This window comes from Lissotriton helveticus, chromosome 8 (genome assembly GCF_964261635.1).
Source record: "Lissotriton helveticus chromosome 8, aLisHel1.1, whole genome shotgun sequence".
Taxonomy (NCBI): Eukaryota; Metazoa; Chordata; class Amphibia; order Caudata; family Salamandridae; genus Lissotriton; species Lissotriton helveticus.
The window spans coordinates 1,587,202,797-1,587,215,226 of NC_136069.1; the positions used below are offsets into that span (position 1 = coordinate 1,587,202,797).

Genomic DNA, 12,430 nt, shown 5'->3' on the forward strand with positions numbered 1-12,430 from the left:
AATGAAATGAAAGAATAATAGTTTGGTGGGGAGTGCCAGAGCAGTGCCAGCTTCAAGGCACTGATCGCTGCCAACCAGACAAACAGCTGAGGGCGCCTGCTCAGGCTCTGGGGGTGTAGGAGAGTGTTTGTGGGTGAGAATTTGGCAGGAGGATATTACACTAGGGTGCAGGATGGGGAGTCCCACGTGGCTGCTGGAACATGAGAGTCTTTTCTCCTAGTGCTTAACCCCTCCCATGCTGGTGACGGAACCGCTCCGTCACCAGCCACGGACGCGCTGTGCTGATGACGGAGCGGTTCGGTCACGGCCCCCTCGGCGCGCCTGCGCGGGACGTTCCATTGAGCGGGCGGGGCCGTGACGGAACCGCTCCGTCATAAGCACAGCGCACCCGAGGCTCGTGACGGAGCGGTTCCGTCACAAGCATGGGAGCGCCGTGCGGCCGCCCCACCCCCCTAGGGCTGCGGCGGAAAAGCCGCCGCAGCAAAGGGGTTAACGTGTGCATGGGCGTCCACTGCTGGGAAAACAATTTTCCTGAAAACAGGAAATGCAACACAGCCTTTTCTCTGGTAAGGGCTATAGCTGATAGAGACTTCTAGCTGCAGCTTCCTTACCGTAGAATAATACCCAGGTGTCAGACTGAATCTGGAACTTTTTGGTGAGCAGTACCTCTGTGCAGCAGTAGGTGGCATAGTTTGGCTCAGCATGGTAGTCTTTGTGTCGGAAGTGATGTGCACAGTGCCTATATAGGCGCCATCCCAGCACGCTGTTTTCTTTCCTCTCTGCACCAGTCGGTGCAGAAAAGCATTTTTTGACTTGCCTATAACTATGGAGTTGTTTGACCAATCTTCATGAAATTTTCCCCAAAAAGTGAGAAAGTAGGTTCTGTGTTGGCACATGGCAACTCATTGTGCGCCAGTGCAGGGAAAAAGGACCGGAATGTGCTGTAGATACAGCACGTCCCTGCCCTTTTCTTTTGATATAGGGCAGCCCAGCAGGTAGGTCTGCTGCACTGCAGGGTGTCAAAATATTGTAATTGAGGCCCCTAGATTCTAGATGACCTATTTTCACAGATGCGCTACTTGCACTTACTATAACCAGGGACACTGCAGGGATACGGTGCACCGTATAGGTTCCAAATTCATTCATTCATTGATACTGTGCCCTGTAAGCTGTAGGCAAGGTCATACCAATTAAGTTTTTAGTTAAATTGTACGTAACCCAAGATGTTTCACAAAGAGAATGGAATATATTGTGTGAACTGGAGGTATACATTCTCTGGGATGCTTAAATTAATAAACCTGGAAACAGGATAACCCTGGGGATGAGAACCACAATATGTAGTGAGATGCTCTCCATATTCAGGATGATTTGATTTGATTTAATTATTTGTATAGCGCTTGAATAACCTCCGGGGGGGGTATCTCAGCGCTTGGAAGCGCAGCAATTGTAGTGAAAAGGAGATTAGAACTGGGAAGTTTTCAGGAGTCTTCTGAATTTAAGATGATCCGGGCACTGTTTTAGGGCTAGAGGAAGTTGATTCCATATGAGGGGGGCTTGATACGAGAAGGACCTGCCTCCGGATCTAGCCTTTTTTATGTTTGGGGTTTTGAGGAGAGATTGGGAGCTGGAGCGCAGAGTCCGGGCCGGGTAATAGCGGTGAGGTCTCTCTGCTAGATAGGGAGGGCCATTGCCCCAGGATGAGAAGTGCAAGTTATTCAGGGCTGCTTTACGTTCCTAGTTCATCCATAAAGGGAGTGATGCTTACATCAACAGTCAAGGACAGGTGGAGAACTGCCTAAACATTTAGGCCCTCATTTGTGGGTATTTGGTGTAGGGCAGCACAGCAAGTCAGCTTGCTGTGCTGTCCTACGACAAGGTGAAAGGACCTGAATGCACTGTGTTTATGCAATACGGTGCATTCTGCCCTTTCCCCCTACACTGGTGCCGTTTCGGCAGCCTAGCACCAATGCAGGCAAGGGTGCCTGTGTTGTCAACAGGATTGTTTTTGTGCAGGAAGGGGCACCTTCCTGCACAAAAACAATCCTTAGAGGCGTTTTCCACTTTCTTTGTGTGAGCATGGACAGAGGGACAAAGGAGGAAAAATCAAATTAATTCTCCTCGTTACACCTCACGAGGCGTAAGGTTTTGGTGCTGCTCCAGATTTACATGCTCTGGTAAATCCAGGGTAGTGTCAAAATCTTTGGGTGTTGCGTGGGAACACCCACTGCAACGTCCGTGGACGCCTCCTGAGTGCAAAGTAAGGCAATGCAGTGAATTGTGGTGCCTTGCCTTACTACATATCTATGAGGCCATTCAAAGCCACGCAAAATGGTTTTGCGTGGCCTCATAGATATGATTTTGTAATTTGCGCTGTCGGATAGTCACAAAAAGTGATGCTCTGGCGGCACAAGGGGGCTCTTAACCCCTTCGCTGCGGCGGCTATTCCGCCGCAGTGCTAAGAGGGAGGGGGGAGGGCCATGCGGCGCTCCCGTGCTCGTGATGGAACCGCTCCGTCACGAGCCTCGGGCGCGCTGTGCTTGCGACGGAACAGTTCCGTCACGGCCCCGCCCGCCCAATAGAACCCTCAGCGCAGGCGCGGAATTCGCGCCACAGAGGCAATCGGGCCGTGACGGAACCGTTCCGTCACCAGCACAGCACACCCAAGGCTTGTAACGGAACGGTTCCATCACAAGCACGCAAGGGGTTAAATACACCCCTTAAGATGGAAACTCAATGACTGCTGACCTCCTGTAGTTGACAACGCACTAGTTCACTGCTGTGATCAGTTACTCGACACACAGCATCACCACGATGGAAGGCAGGTCCCTCATGATTATATGGACCAGGCTGCTGTGAAGAGACTATACTGAGGCAGGGACATATTCCTGTCTTCACTCAGAGCAGTGAGTATTCTGATGAAAAAATCTGCATGTGCTCACTTATTTTTAATTAAGGATTCGATTCTGAAGTATTCTTCCAGAGCATCTTGCCACTGGCTTGACATTTGTCACTCACTCCAGAGGGACGATTGTCATTGTAACCTGATTAAAAAAAATAGCACAATCTGGTAAAACGAGAACGTGAAACGCAGAGAAGTGGTGGGGAGACATATTGCAATCCAAGAAGCAAGCCAAGGGCTTTACCCCGCCCACAACACATCTGCTGCACCATCTGGCCCCCTTTCCTGATTTAACAATAACATGATTTACCAAGATTTCACTTCGAATTTTCCTGGGTCCCTGCCATCAGGCAGTGCCAATCTGTAAATGAGTGTATAAAATGTAAGCATAGAATTAAACTGCTGGCTGCTTCTCAAGAGGTTCAAAACAATGTATTTGCCTCACATGTATGACCGGTTCAGCTATGCTTGCGCTGCATGGTAGGGGTCCTGAGGTGGCTGAGCAGGTGCTGGGTGAGTGGTAAACATCCTTTACAACGCAACTGTTACAACGAAGTACCTTTACGACGCAACCATTACAACGCAACTTTTACAACGACTTGCGCTGGGGGGCGCTCTAGGATAGGGAATAGTTTCCATCACCTTCCCTACTATCCACGGGGGCTGGAGTTGGAATAGTAAATTAAACTATTCACTATCCAGCGCCCCCCAACGCAAGTCGTTGTAAAAGTTGCGTTGTAAAACTTGCATCGTAAAGGCATGCGTTGTAATACCATGCGTTGTAATATCATACATCCGGGTGAGTATGCAAGGGCAGTGCAGCTGGGAGCTCCAATTCTTGCCCCAGGTAGGTAATGGAAACAAGGGGAACTCGAGTAACACTAGGGGCCTAGGGTAATAAAATATTTATAAAAACAATGGTCCCTAATATATGAGACTATAAAAGTAGTGCCTGTACGTGAAGAAGAGATCGTAAGGGAAAATTGGGCGAGGCAGGCGGATAACTGGGGAAATATAGATAATCCAGTTATGGAGTCTTGTGCCGGGGGGGCGGGGGACTTGAGAATCGTAGTCCCGGAAGAAAAGTGGACTGCGCGTGCACACAATGTAGCCAAAGGGTCTATTCACAGTGTTGTATTGGAATAAAACTGGCAGTATTTTCGTTTAATTGATACTAAGGGTGGGCGTAGTTCGCGAAGTAGCGCTACGCGAAGCTACGCTAAGTGCTCTTCGCACAACGTGAACTTCACGTAGCAATACGTGAGCTGCGTAGTAGTATGTTCGCACTGTGCAAGATGCGTTTTCAATGATTGCACAGTGCGGACAAGCATCCGGCACTGTGCAATCATTGAAAACGGCATATTGCACAGTGCGAGCTGTTGTTTTCTGCTGCTCGAGTAGATTTTTACTCGAGTGGCAGCTTTCTCAACGCAAACTGGTAGTTTCTCATTGAGAGCGGTCGCGAGCATGCGCAACCACTCGCAATGAGAAAGCTGACCTCCCCGCGTTGAGAATCTCGCCGGGATGTCATTTTGCTTGATTGCGGTCGCGAACATGACGTTGAGGACCGCGAACAAGCAAAAAATGACCGCTGCACTACGCTACGCGTGTTCGCACTGTGCTACGTGCAGCTCGCGTAGTGTGAAGTTGCGCAAACTTCGCAAACTACGCAAGCGTAGCGTAGTGCTTCGCCCAGGGTTAATTGATACACATGTTGATCACTTTTGGGCCACATGTATCACACAATTTTCCTGCGCAAACAGTGTGAATCGGTAATTTTGGCCAACTGCGAATGCAAAATAACCTTTCAAGATGAATGAAAGGTTTTGTAGTCACAACTAAAATTGCGATTACCTAAAATTGAGACTACAATTAGGGAATCGCAATTAGTGATTCCCTTAGCACATGTACTAAGCATTTTCTAAATGAAAACTGTGCATTTAGGAAAGGCTATTGTCATCAACTCCAAGCCAATGTTAACCATGTGCAAACTTTGAAAAATGCAGACAAATGTATTTTTTAAAGTGCTATGTAGCACACACATGTCAGTAGGGCATGCGTGCACTTTACATGTGCAATTGATTTTGGAGGTGCTTCAGGGGGATCTTCGGTCCCTGGGCACCCTTGGTATTGCATTAACTAATTTGCAATTAACGCCAATTATGTCATGCAAAACCGTTCGCACCCATGGGCCTTTAGTAGTATTGCCTAATAGCGATTCCCTAATTACAATTGCGACTCTGTAACAATGACTATTAGGGCATCACTATTTTCTTACACATCCTTTTACATTCCTTAAATAGCGATTACTTAAAATTTGCAATTTAAGGAATGCAAAATGTTTTTTTGTTACATGTGGCCCTTTATTCAATAGTGTGTATCACACTAAAAATAGCACCGACCACGTTTTTGACACTGGCACCAGTTGTATATCTATGTTCATATTTTCCATTAAATGAAGAGAGTTATTTCTTTTACCGTCTCATGTATTAGGTACCATTGTTTTTACAAATACTACTTTTACAGAGGAAATCTGATGTCAACTCCAAATCTGATTTCAATAGTCATAATTAATCCAAACAACTGAAAACCAGCTGGGAAGTGAACAGGGTTAGACTGGCAGTGACAGAAGCACCAGTCTGACAGGTTAGATTGTGAGATGGATTTATGGCTGTGTGTGGGCTGTGTTCATGCAATATGACATCTCAGAGTGTTCATGTGCCTGTTGCCCAGCACTGCTTGTACCCGGACAAATACCATTTGCTAATCCAGAGTACAACGACGCAGTCGCTTAAAGCTTGATGGGGAATGGCGAGCTGGAGACGTAGGACCAGGAGAGCGTAAAAGAGAGGAAACAATTAAGAAAAGGAGGAAGTACTCCATTGATGCTATTATATCATCGAAGTCAGGTTGGTGGCCCAAGAGCATTTTGTGAGTAGAAGAGCAGGGATAAATGATGTCATAGAACATGCCATGATTGATGTAATATGTGATGTCATAACCAGTGCATGGCAGGGGCGAAAGCAGTGCTTATTTTGAGCAGGAGGCACTTATGACAGTCTGACACATGGTGGTGCTGTCTGGCTAATTTAGAGGTGAGCACAACAACAGTTGTTAATTAATTCAATATACATTGAAAATTACTAATATATGCCACCCAAGTCATTCTTATAGCTTTTGGGGGCCTGGAATAGACAGAATTGTCACCCTTGTAAGAGTGTGATGGTTAGGGATTGCGTTGGTACTGTCATTGGCAGTGCTGGCAGGGCAACTGGTTGTGCAAGCTGGAGTGACCTCCTGACGAGGGCCCTGGCACTTATATTTGTCCAAATTATGCACTGGTGCACAAGTTATCCTTATGTCTGCATACAATAACTACTAAAGTTCTCTGGTTTTTATAGTTCAAATGTTGGCACTGATATATTCACCTAACTATAACATTAATTAAAACTTTGGTTTTTCAGTGAATTTCTAGGTTTATTTTTAACACAAAGTAAAATTTTATTACCATATGTAAAGCCAACCCCCCCCCCCCAGCAGGGGGTTGGCAATTGACTACTCACCTGAAGGCAGCCAACCCCACACCGTGCATGGTCTTTGCTTGTGCGTGGAGTTAGCTTCAGGGTCACCTGGACCCCTAACCATCAAAGGCCCTGGAGACAACATCCCCCAGGGCCGTATTTTTCTTTTTTTTTAAGAGGAGTGGGAGCCACGTGCCTCCCTTCCCAGAGCCTCTTTAGACCCTGGGGACCTCATCCCCAGGGCCCTATTTATTCTAAAGGGGAGGGGGTTCGTGTGGCCCCTCCTCATGCCTCATTAGGCCCTGGGGACCCAATCCTCTAGGGCGGTATTTTTCTTAAAGGGATGGGAGTCACTCGGCCCCCGGAACTGCTTTCGGCCCAAGGGACCCCATCCTCTGTTGCCCAATCAGTTTAATAAGGGGAGGGGGATGCGTGTTCTCCTCTCGAGCCCTTTTTGGCCTTGAGGAATCCATTCCCCAGAGCCCATTGTGTGAATTAGGAGAAGGGGGGGGCGTACCACTTTTCCCTCTTTCTGACCCTCCCTCCCTGAACCTACTATGGCCCCGGGAACCACATCTCCTGGGGACTTCCTTAAATTTAGGTGGGTGTACTGGTGCCCACCTGGGGCACCCACAAACAGCTCGTTGGGGGCCGCGGGGGATGCCCAAGGGACCCTTCCCCAGCCGGCTCTCCTCATGCTGTTGAAGCCTGCATTGCTCCTGCCCTGTGGGAGCAATCTGCTGTTCGGTTTCCCTGCCATCATCAGTGCGGGCAGGTAAACAGAACACAAATCTGTACACAGCTGGCGGGAGCATTTTTAAAGCTGCAGGCTTTGAGTTTGCTCCCATTTGGCAGAAGTTTTAAAAATTCTCCCACCGGGTTACAGCGAACAGAAGTTTTTCTGCCAGCAGGCAGGGAAACTGCTGTGTGCTGGGGTGGGCTCCCCGGGTCACAGCTAGTGAGTTTATCTCTTTTGATGGAGTCCCGGAGGCCAAAAAAGGCTCAGAGTGGGGGACAATGCGACCTGCCTCCCTATTTCAAATAGTGACAGCCCTTAGGAATGGGGTCCCCAAGGCCTTTTAAATGCTCAGAGAGGGAGGGTCACAAAACCCCTCCCCTCACAAATACATTGGGCCCCAGGAGAGGGGGTCCATGCGGCCGAATACAGTTCTGGGGGGCCATGTACCTACTCCCCATATTAATAAATTGGGGCCCGGGAATGGGGTCTGTGGGGCTGCATATGGGTTGAGTAGATGGGCCGTGCACTCCCCTCCCCTTAATCAAACAATGTGTGTCTGTGTTGCCATTTTCTTAGGGACAAAATCACCAGAGGACGACTCTTGTAAAACAACTGTTTCATGCCATTGACTTATTTACCCTCAAATGAATCACATCAAAAAGAGTTGGGCCGGTGGGCCTACTTGTCCCATCCACTAAGCCATTACTGTTACTCAAACTTACAACCCAGAAGCACACCTCCAAAGTAAATAAAGGCTGGAGCACTTACATAGTGAATGACTTTAATCTGGAGGGATGCGGCATCCAGATCGTAGAGTTCACCTTAAGAGAAATAGAGAGCATGGTCAAAAAAACAAGACATGTCAAAGGTTCCAGAAAGTAGACACAAAGAGGGCGCATGCAGAATCCTTTAACGGGAAACAATAGGGTGCACAGAGGGAAGGAGTTTCATTTTTTTCACCACTATTTCCAAGTATCGCGCTATTCACATTGATAGAGGGGACACAATGTAGTTGCAATGCCTGTCTGCTGTTTCAGGGGTGCGGGAGAGTTTCTTGTTGGAATTGGAGTAAGCTGCAAATTAGAGGGGGTCTTTCTACCTGGAGGGAGGAGAGAAATTAGACCAACCAGGAAAGAAGAGGAGGAAAGAAGAAAAGGATTGTGTATAGGACAGTGGATAATGTTCCGGGTGTGTCCATATCTTGTGTAGATCCTAATTAGTGGACTTCCAGAGCTTGCATAAATTCCTTTTGCCACAATGACAATGACCATGTTATTTTCTCTCATAGACTTGGTTCGAGCAGAAAATGCCTCAAAGGAGCTTTGAGACTGGACATGTACCACGGCCGAATGTGCGGGGCGCGAGTTAAAGTTACCTTACGGCACAAGTTATAGTTTCTTGCGATAACTCCAGCTGGTGAATTTCTATGGTTTTGTGTGTGTAAATTCTGAACCTAACTATAATGTACATGTAACCTTTGTTTTTTTTAGTGCCAACATTTTGAGGTCAGTAATATAGACCCAGACATTTGCAAACTCCACAGTTCTCGGTCAGCATGCATGGGGTAGTATAAATGGGTTGTATGTCAATACAACGCGTGTTTACACCGTACTACCATTACACCGTTGGTTTTACAACGCAAGTCACTACCACGACTTACGCTGTAGGGTGCTGGACTTAGGAATAGTAAGATTTACTATTCCAACACCAGCCTACGTACAGTAGGGAAGGTGTTGGAATAGTAAATATACTATTCCTTAGCCTAGAGCGCCCTCCAGCGCAAGTTGTGGTAACGACTTGCGTTGTAAAACCAGCGTTGTAATGGTAGTGCGGTGTAAACACAGCATCGTAATGGATGTTCCCCGTATAAATGTACTCTCTTGAAGGCCACTTCTGCTTACCTTTCCGATGTCACACCTACTCTACCAAAATCTTTCAGAATTGGGCCGAATACGCTTTTCTGCTACCGCATTTATAAGTAAAGAACATTTTCTTACAAAGGACTCGTATCAACTATGAATATTTCACTACTACCCACTGGTCTCTTGTTATCTCTCTCTCTTTGTGAAGCATAAATACATCTATCAGACAAAGCATGCAAGGCAGGTGAGCTGCTTAATATAAAGCCGTAATTCATCACTTTGCACGTGCGGTGGTTTTACTACAAGTTTACTTCCGTTGCCTACACTACAGTAGTCTCCTACTCTGGCCCAACATTCTTGTCTGACACTTACATTTTTAAATAGAAACCTTTCTCTGGCACCACAGTGCAGATGACTTTCACAGGCAGCTATGGGAACGCATCCCACAGCAGATGGGACGCTCTTTCCCCTGGAGTCTGTAGTATTTAGTCGCCCACTGCGGGAAACATCCTTTACAACGCAACTTTTACCACGCAGTGCCTTTACAGCGCAGGTTTTTCAATGCAAGTCATTACAACAAATTGCGCTGGGGGGCGCTCTAGGATAGGGAATAGTTTAATTTACTATCCAACACCTTCCCTTCTATCAACGGGGACTGGAGTTGGAATAGTAAATTAAACTATTCACTATCCAGCACCCCCCAACGCAAGTCGTTGTAACGACTTGCGTTGAAAAACCTGCGTTGTAAAAGCATGCGTGGAAAAAGCATGCGTTGTAACAACGTACATCCGCCCACTGCTAAGGGTTCTGGAATACACTAGGAAGGAGCAAAACTACAGCTCTCAGGGAGGAGGAGACTTAAAGTAACCCAGAGACAACTCGGCCAGTCGCCTGTGAAGGGGTGCCTTGATATGCAAGTAGCACATGATAATTCAGCAATAAAAGGCAATAATATGGCTCATCCTGAGGGGCAATAGGGTGGAAAGAATGGGACAAACTGAAGGAAGCAAGTAGACGAAGTAGAAGGGAAGGAAGGCAGGATGGGAAGATGGCTAGAAGGAAGCAAGAAGGAAGAAACCAAAGAATAAGAGGGAAGGAAGAAAATAAGGAAGAAAGAAATAAAGGGAAGGAGCAAGGGTTCAAGGAAAGTGGGGAAGAAAGGAAGAAAAAAACATGCATGGAAAGAAGAAAATAAAAATGGAAGGGAGAAAAGAAGCATGAAAGACATCAGGAAGGAACAAATGAAGAAGCAGAGAAAGTAAGAAGGAAGAATAAATTCAAAGACGAAAGCAAAGAAGGAAGCAAAATTGAATAAGGAAAGGGAGCAAGGAAGAAAAGAGTCGGGGAAGAAAGCAAGGAAGGAAGAAATGAAGAATAAAACTAACCAAAAAAGGCAGAAAGTAAAGAAATTAACAAAGTGAAAATGATGGAAGAAGAAAGAAAAAATTCACAAAATCAGATAAATAAAAAAAAATGGTAGGAAGGAGAGAAGGGAGTCAGTGGCCTTTGGGAGGGAGAAGAAGATATTCGTACCACAGAGTTGAAGAATCTTGCGATCCAGATCATCGTAGTTTTCGCCTGAAGTCTTCTCCGGTTTGGGCAGGGAGTTGAGGGAGGAGCTGGTGGAGAGGCTGACCTGAGGCCAGGACTGGAACTTCTGAAAAGACAGCACTCGCTTGCAGGCAACAATAATCTGAAAAGACACAGAGGAGCAGAGTCAGATGAAGGTTCACACAGGAGTCTTGTACCCACTGATTTGGGCAACAATAACAAAGTGTTGTATAGCACCAAGAAACTCCGGGGCGAGCGTGTAAATAAACCACTATGCAGAAGAACCGAAAGATGAGAGGGAACGAGAGGAACCAGGAAAGAGAAGGAAAGAGAAGGAAAGATAGTCGTAGTGGAAAGAAGGCAGGCAGAAAAGATGAAAATTGACTAAAGTGGGGCTATGGAGGAAATAGTGAAACCAACAAGAGGGGTAGAAGAGACAACATACTCCTGTGTGCCTTGAAAATTCACAAATGTACAAAATTTAAGAGGAGCTTAAATCCAAAACAAAGGCTAGAGAAAAGAGAGGCAACATGGGTGCAAGCCAGAAATAGTAGGTTGCTAACTCTGTGGAGACACATTTTGTCAGGTGCGACCAAGTGCGAATCATGGCCATCCTGTTCTCTAAGCACTCCTAATGGTGAACTGCACTCAAAGTGACCAAATACCACCAATGGCTGGACCATCAGAGGAAGCATTTAGTCAATGGAGCGAATGAGGGTTCATCGAAGAAAGCTGATGGTCCACCCCTCTGTGAATGAAACAGACTGTCAGTATGGCAAACAGGATGTTCTGTTGCAGTTATAACAGTGTATCATGTTTGCCTAACTTTAAATTGAGCACCAAGTCATTTTTGTGAGATTTTAGCCTTTCCCATTGACCTTTATGTGTTGACTGTTCCTGGGAAAACTGAACTTCATTTTCATCTTTTGATCATTTTAGTCTTTAGAAATTGATCTTTTGGTTGGCAGAGGTATGCACCCTGTCCAAGAGGGGCGACAATCCTAGTCAAGGCAAGTCACAAACACACCATAAATTAACCTGTGCTCACCCTTTGCAATCTTTTCAATAGTTCTTAATTTGGACCTGTAAGTGCTTTATCTCATAACTACACTACAGTCTTAATTAATGTTACCTTGCAGTTCTTTGAAAATCTCTGAGTAGCCTTGCGAAGGGTAAATTGGGAATATTCTTAGTCAAGAAGTTGGTTTGCTCCTATACGTTCCATGTGGAAACATTATATGGGAGCTCAGCCCAGCCGTTCCATTTTGTAATTTTTTTTTATTGTGGCTCTTTAGGGGCAAAAGTTGCAAACATGCTGGAGGAAGATGATCAATAAGATTATCCTTTGTAGAGAGGTTTTTGCTAAACTGGCACTGGCACTATTTTGTGAAAAATTGAAATTCTGCTGCTTTTAGACTAGCTATGTTACATTCCTTTGTAGAGCTCTTTAACCCCTCCCATGCTCATGACGAGCTCACCTCATCATGAGCCACGGTGCTCATGTGCTCATGACGAGCTGAGCTCGTCACGTCCGCTAGAACGCTCACAGCGGGAATAATTCCCCTGCTGTGTTGTGCCTTCTGAGGAAACGGATATGGCCGTGACGAGCTCAGCTCGTCAAGAGCACATGAGCACCGTGGCTCATGACGAACTGAGCTCGTCATGAGCACCGGGGCGCTGTGCGCGCCCCCCGCCACCCAGCACAGCAGGAGAATAACACCCGCAGCCAACGGGTTAAATGTCAAAATTATCTATCAGGAATTACTCTCAATACATTTATTACACTACCATCACCACAGTGTGCTGGAATGGGCGGCGGAGCCAAAATACTAGCTATAATGAAGATGGGAAAGCTGCA

At 46.4% G+C, this 12,430-nt stretch overlaps 1 protein-coding gene across 1 annotated transcript in view; it reads right to left on the reverse strand.

The window, feature by feature from the left end:
- PDE2A (phosphodiesterase 2A) overlaps positions 1–12,430 on the reverse strand; it is a 1,220,867-nt gene that overhangs the window by 259,667 nt on the left and 948,770 nt on the right. Inside the window, exons 7-8 of the mRNA XM_078658599.1 lie at positions 10,555–10,714; positions 7,928–7,980 (exon numbers count right to left, since the gene is read on the reverse strand). Coding sequence (XP_078514725.1) covers positions 7,928–7,980; positions 10,555–10,714 — 213 coding nt within the window. The remainder of the gene's footprint in view (positions 1–7,927; positions 7,981–10,554; positions 10,715–12,430) is intronic.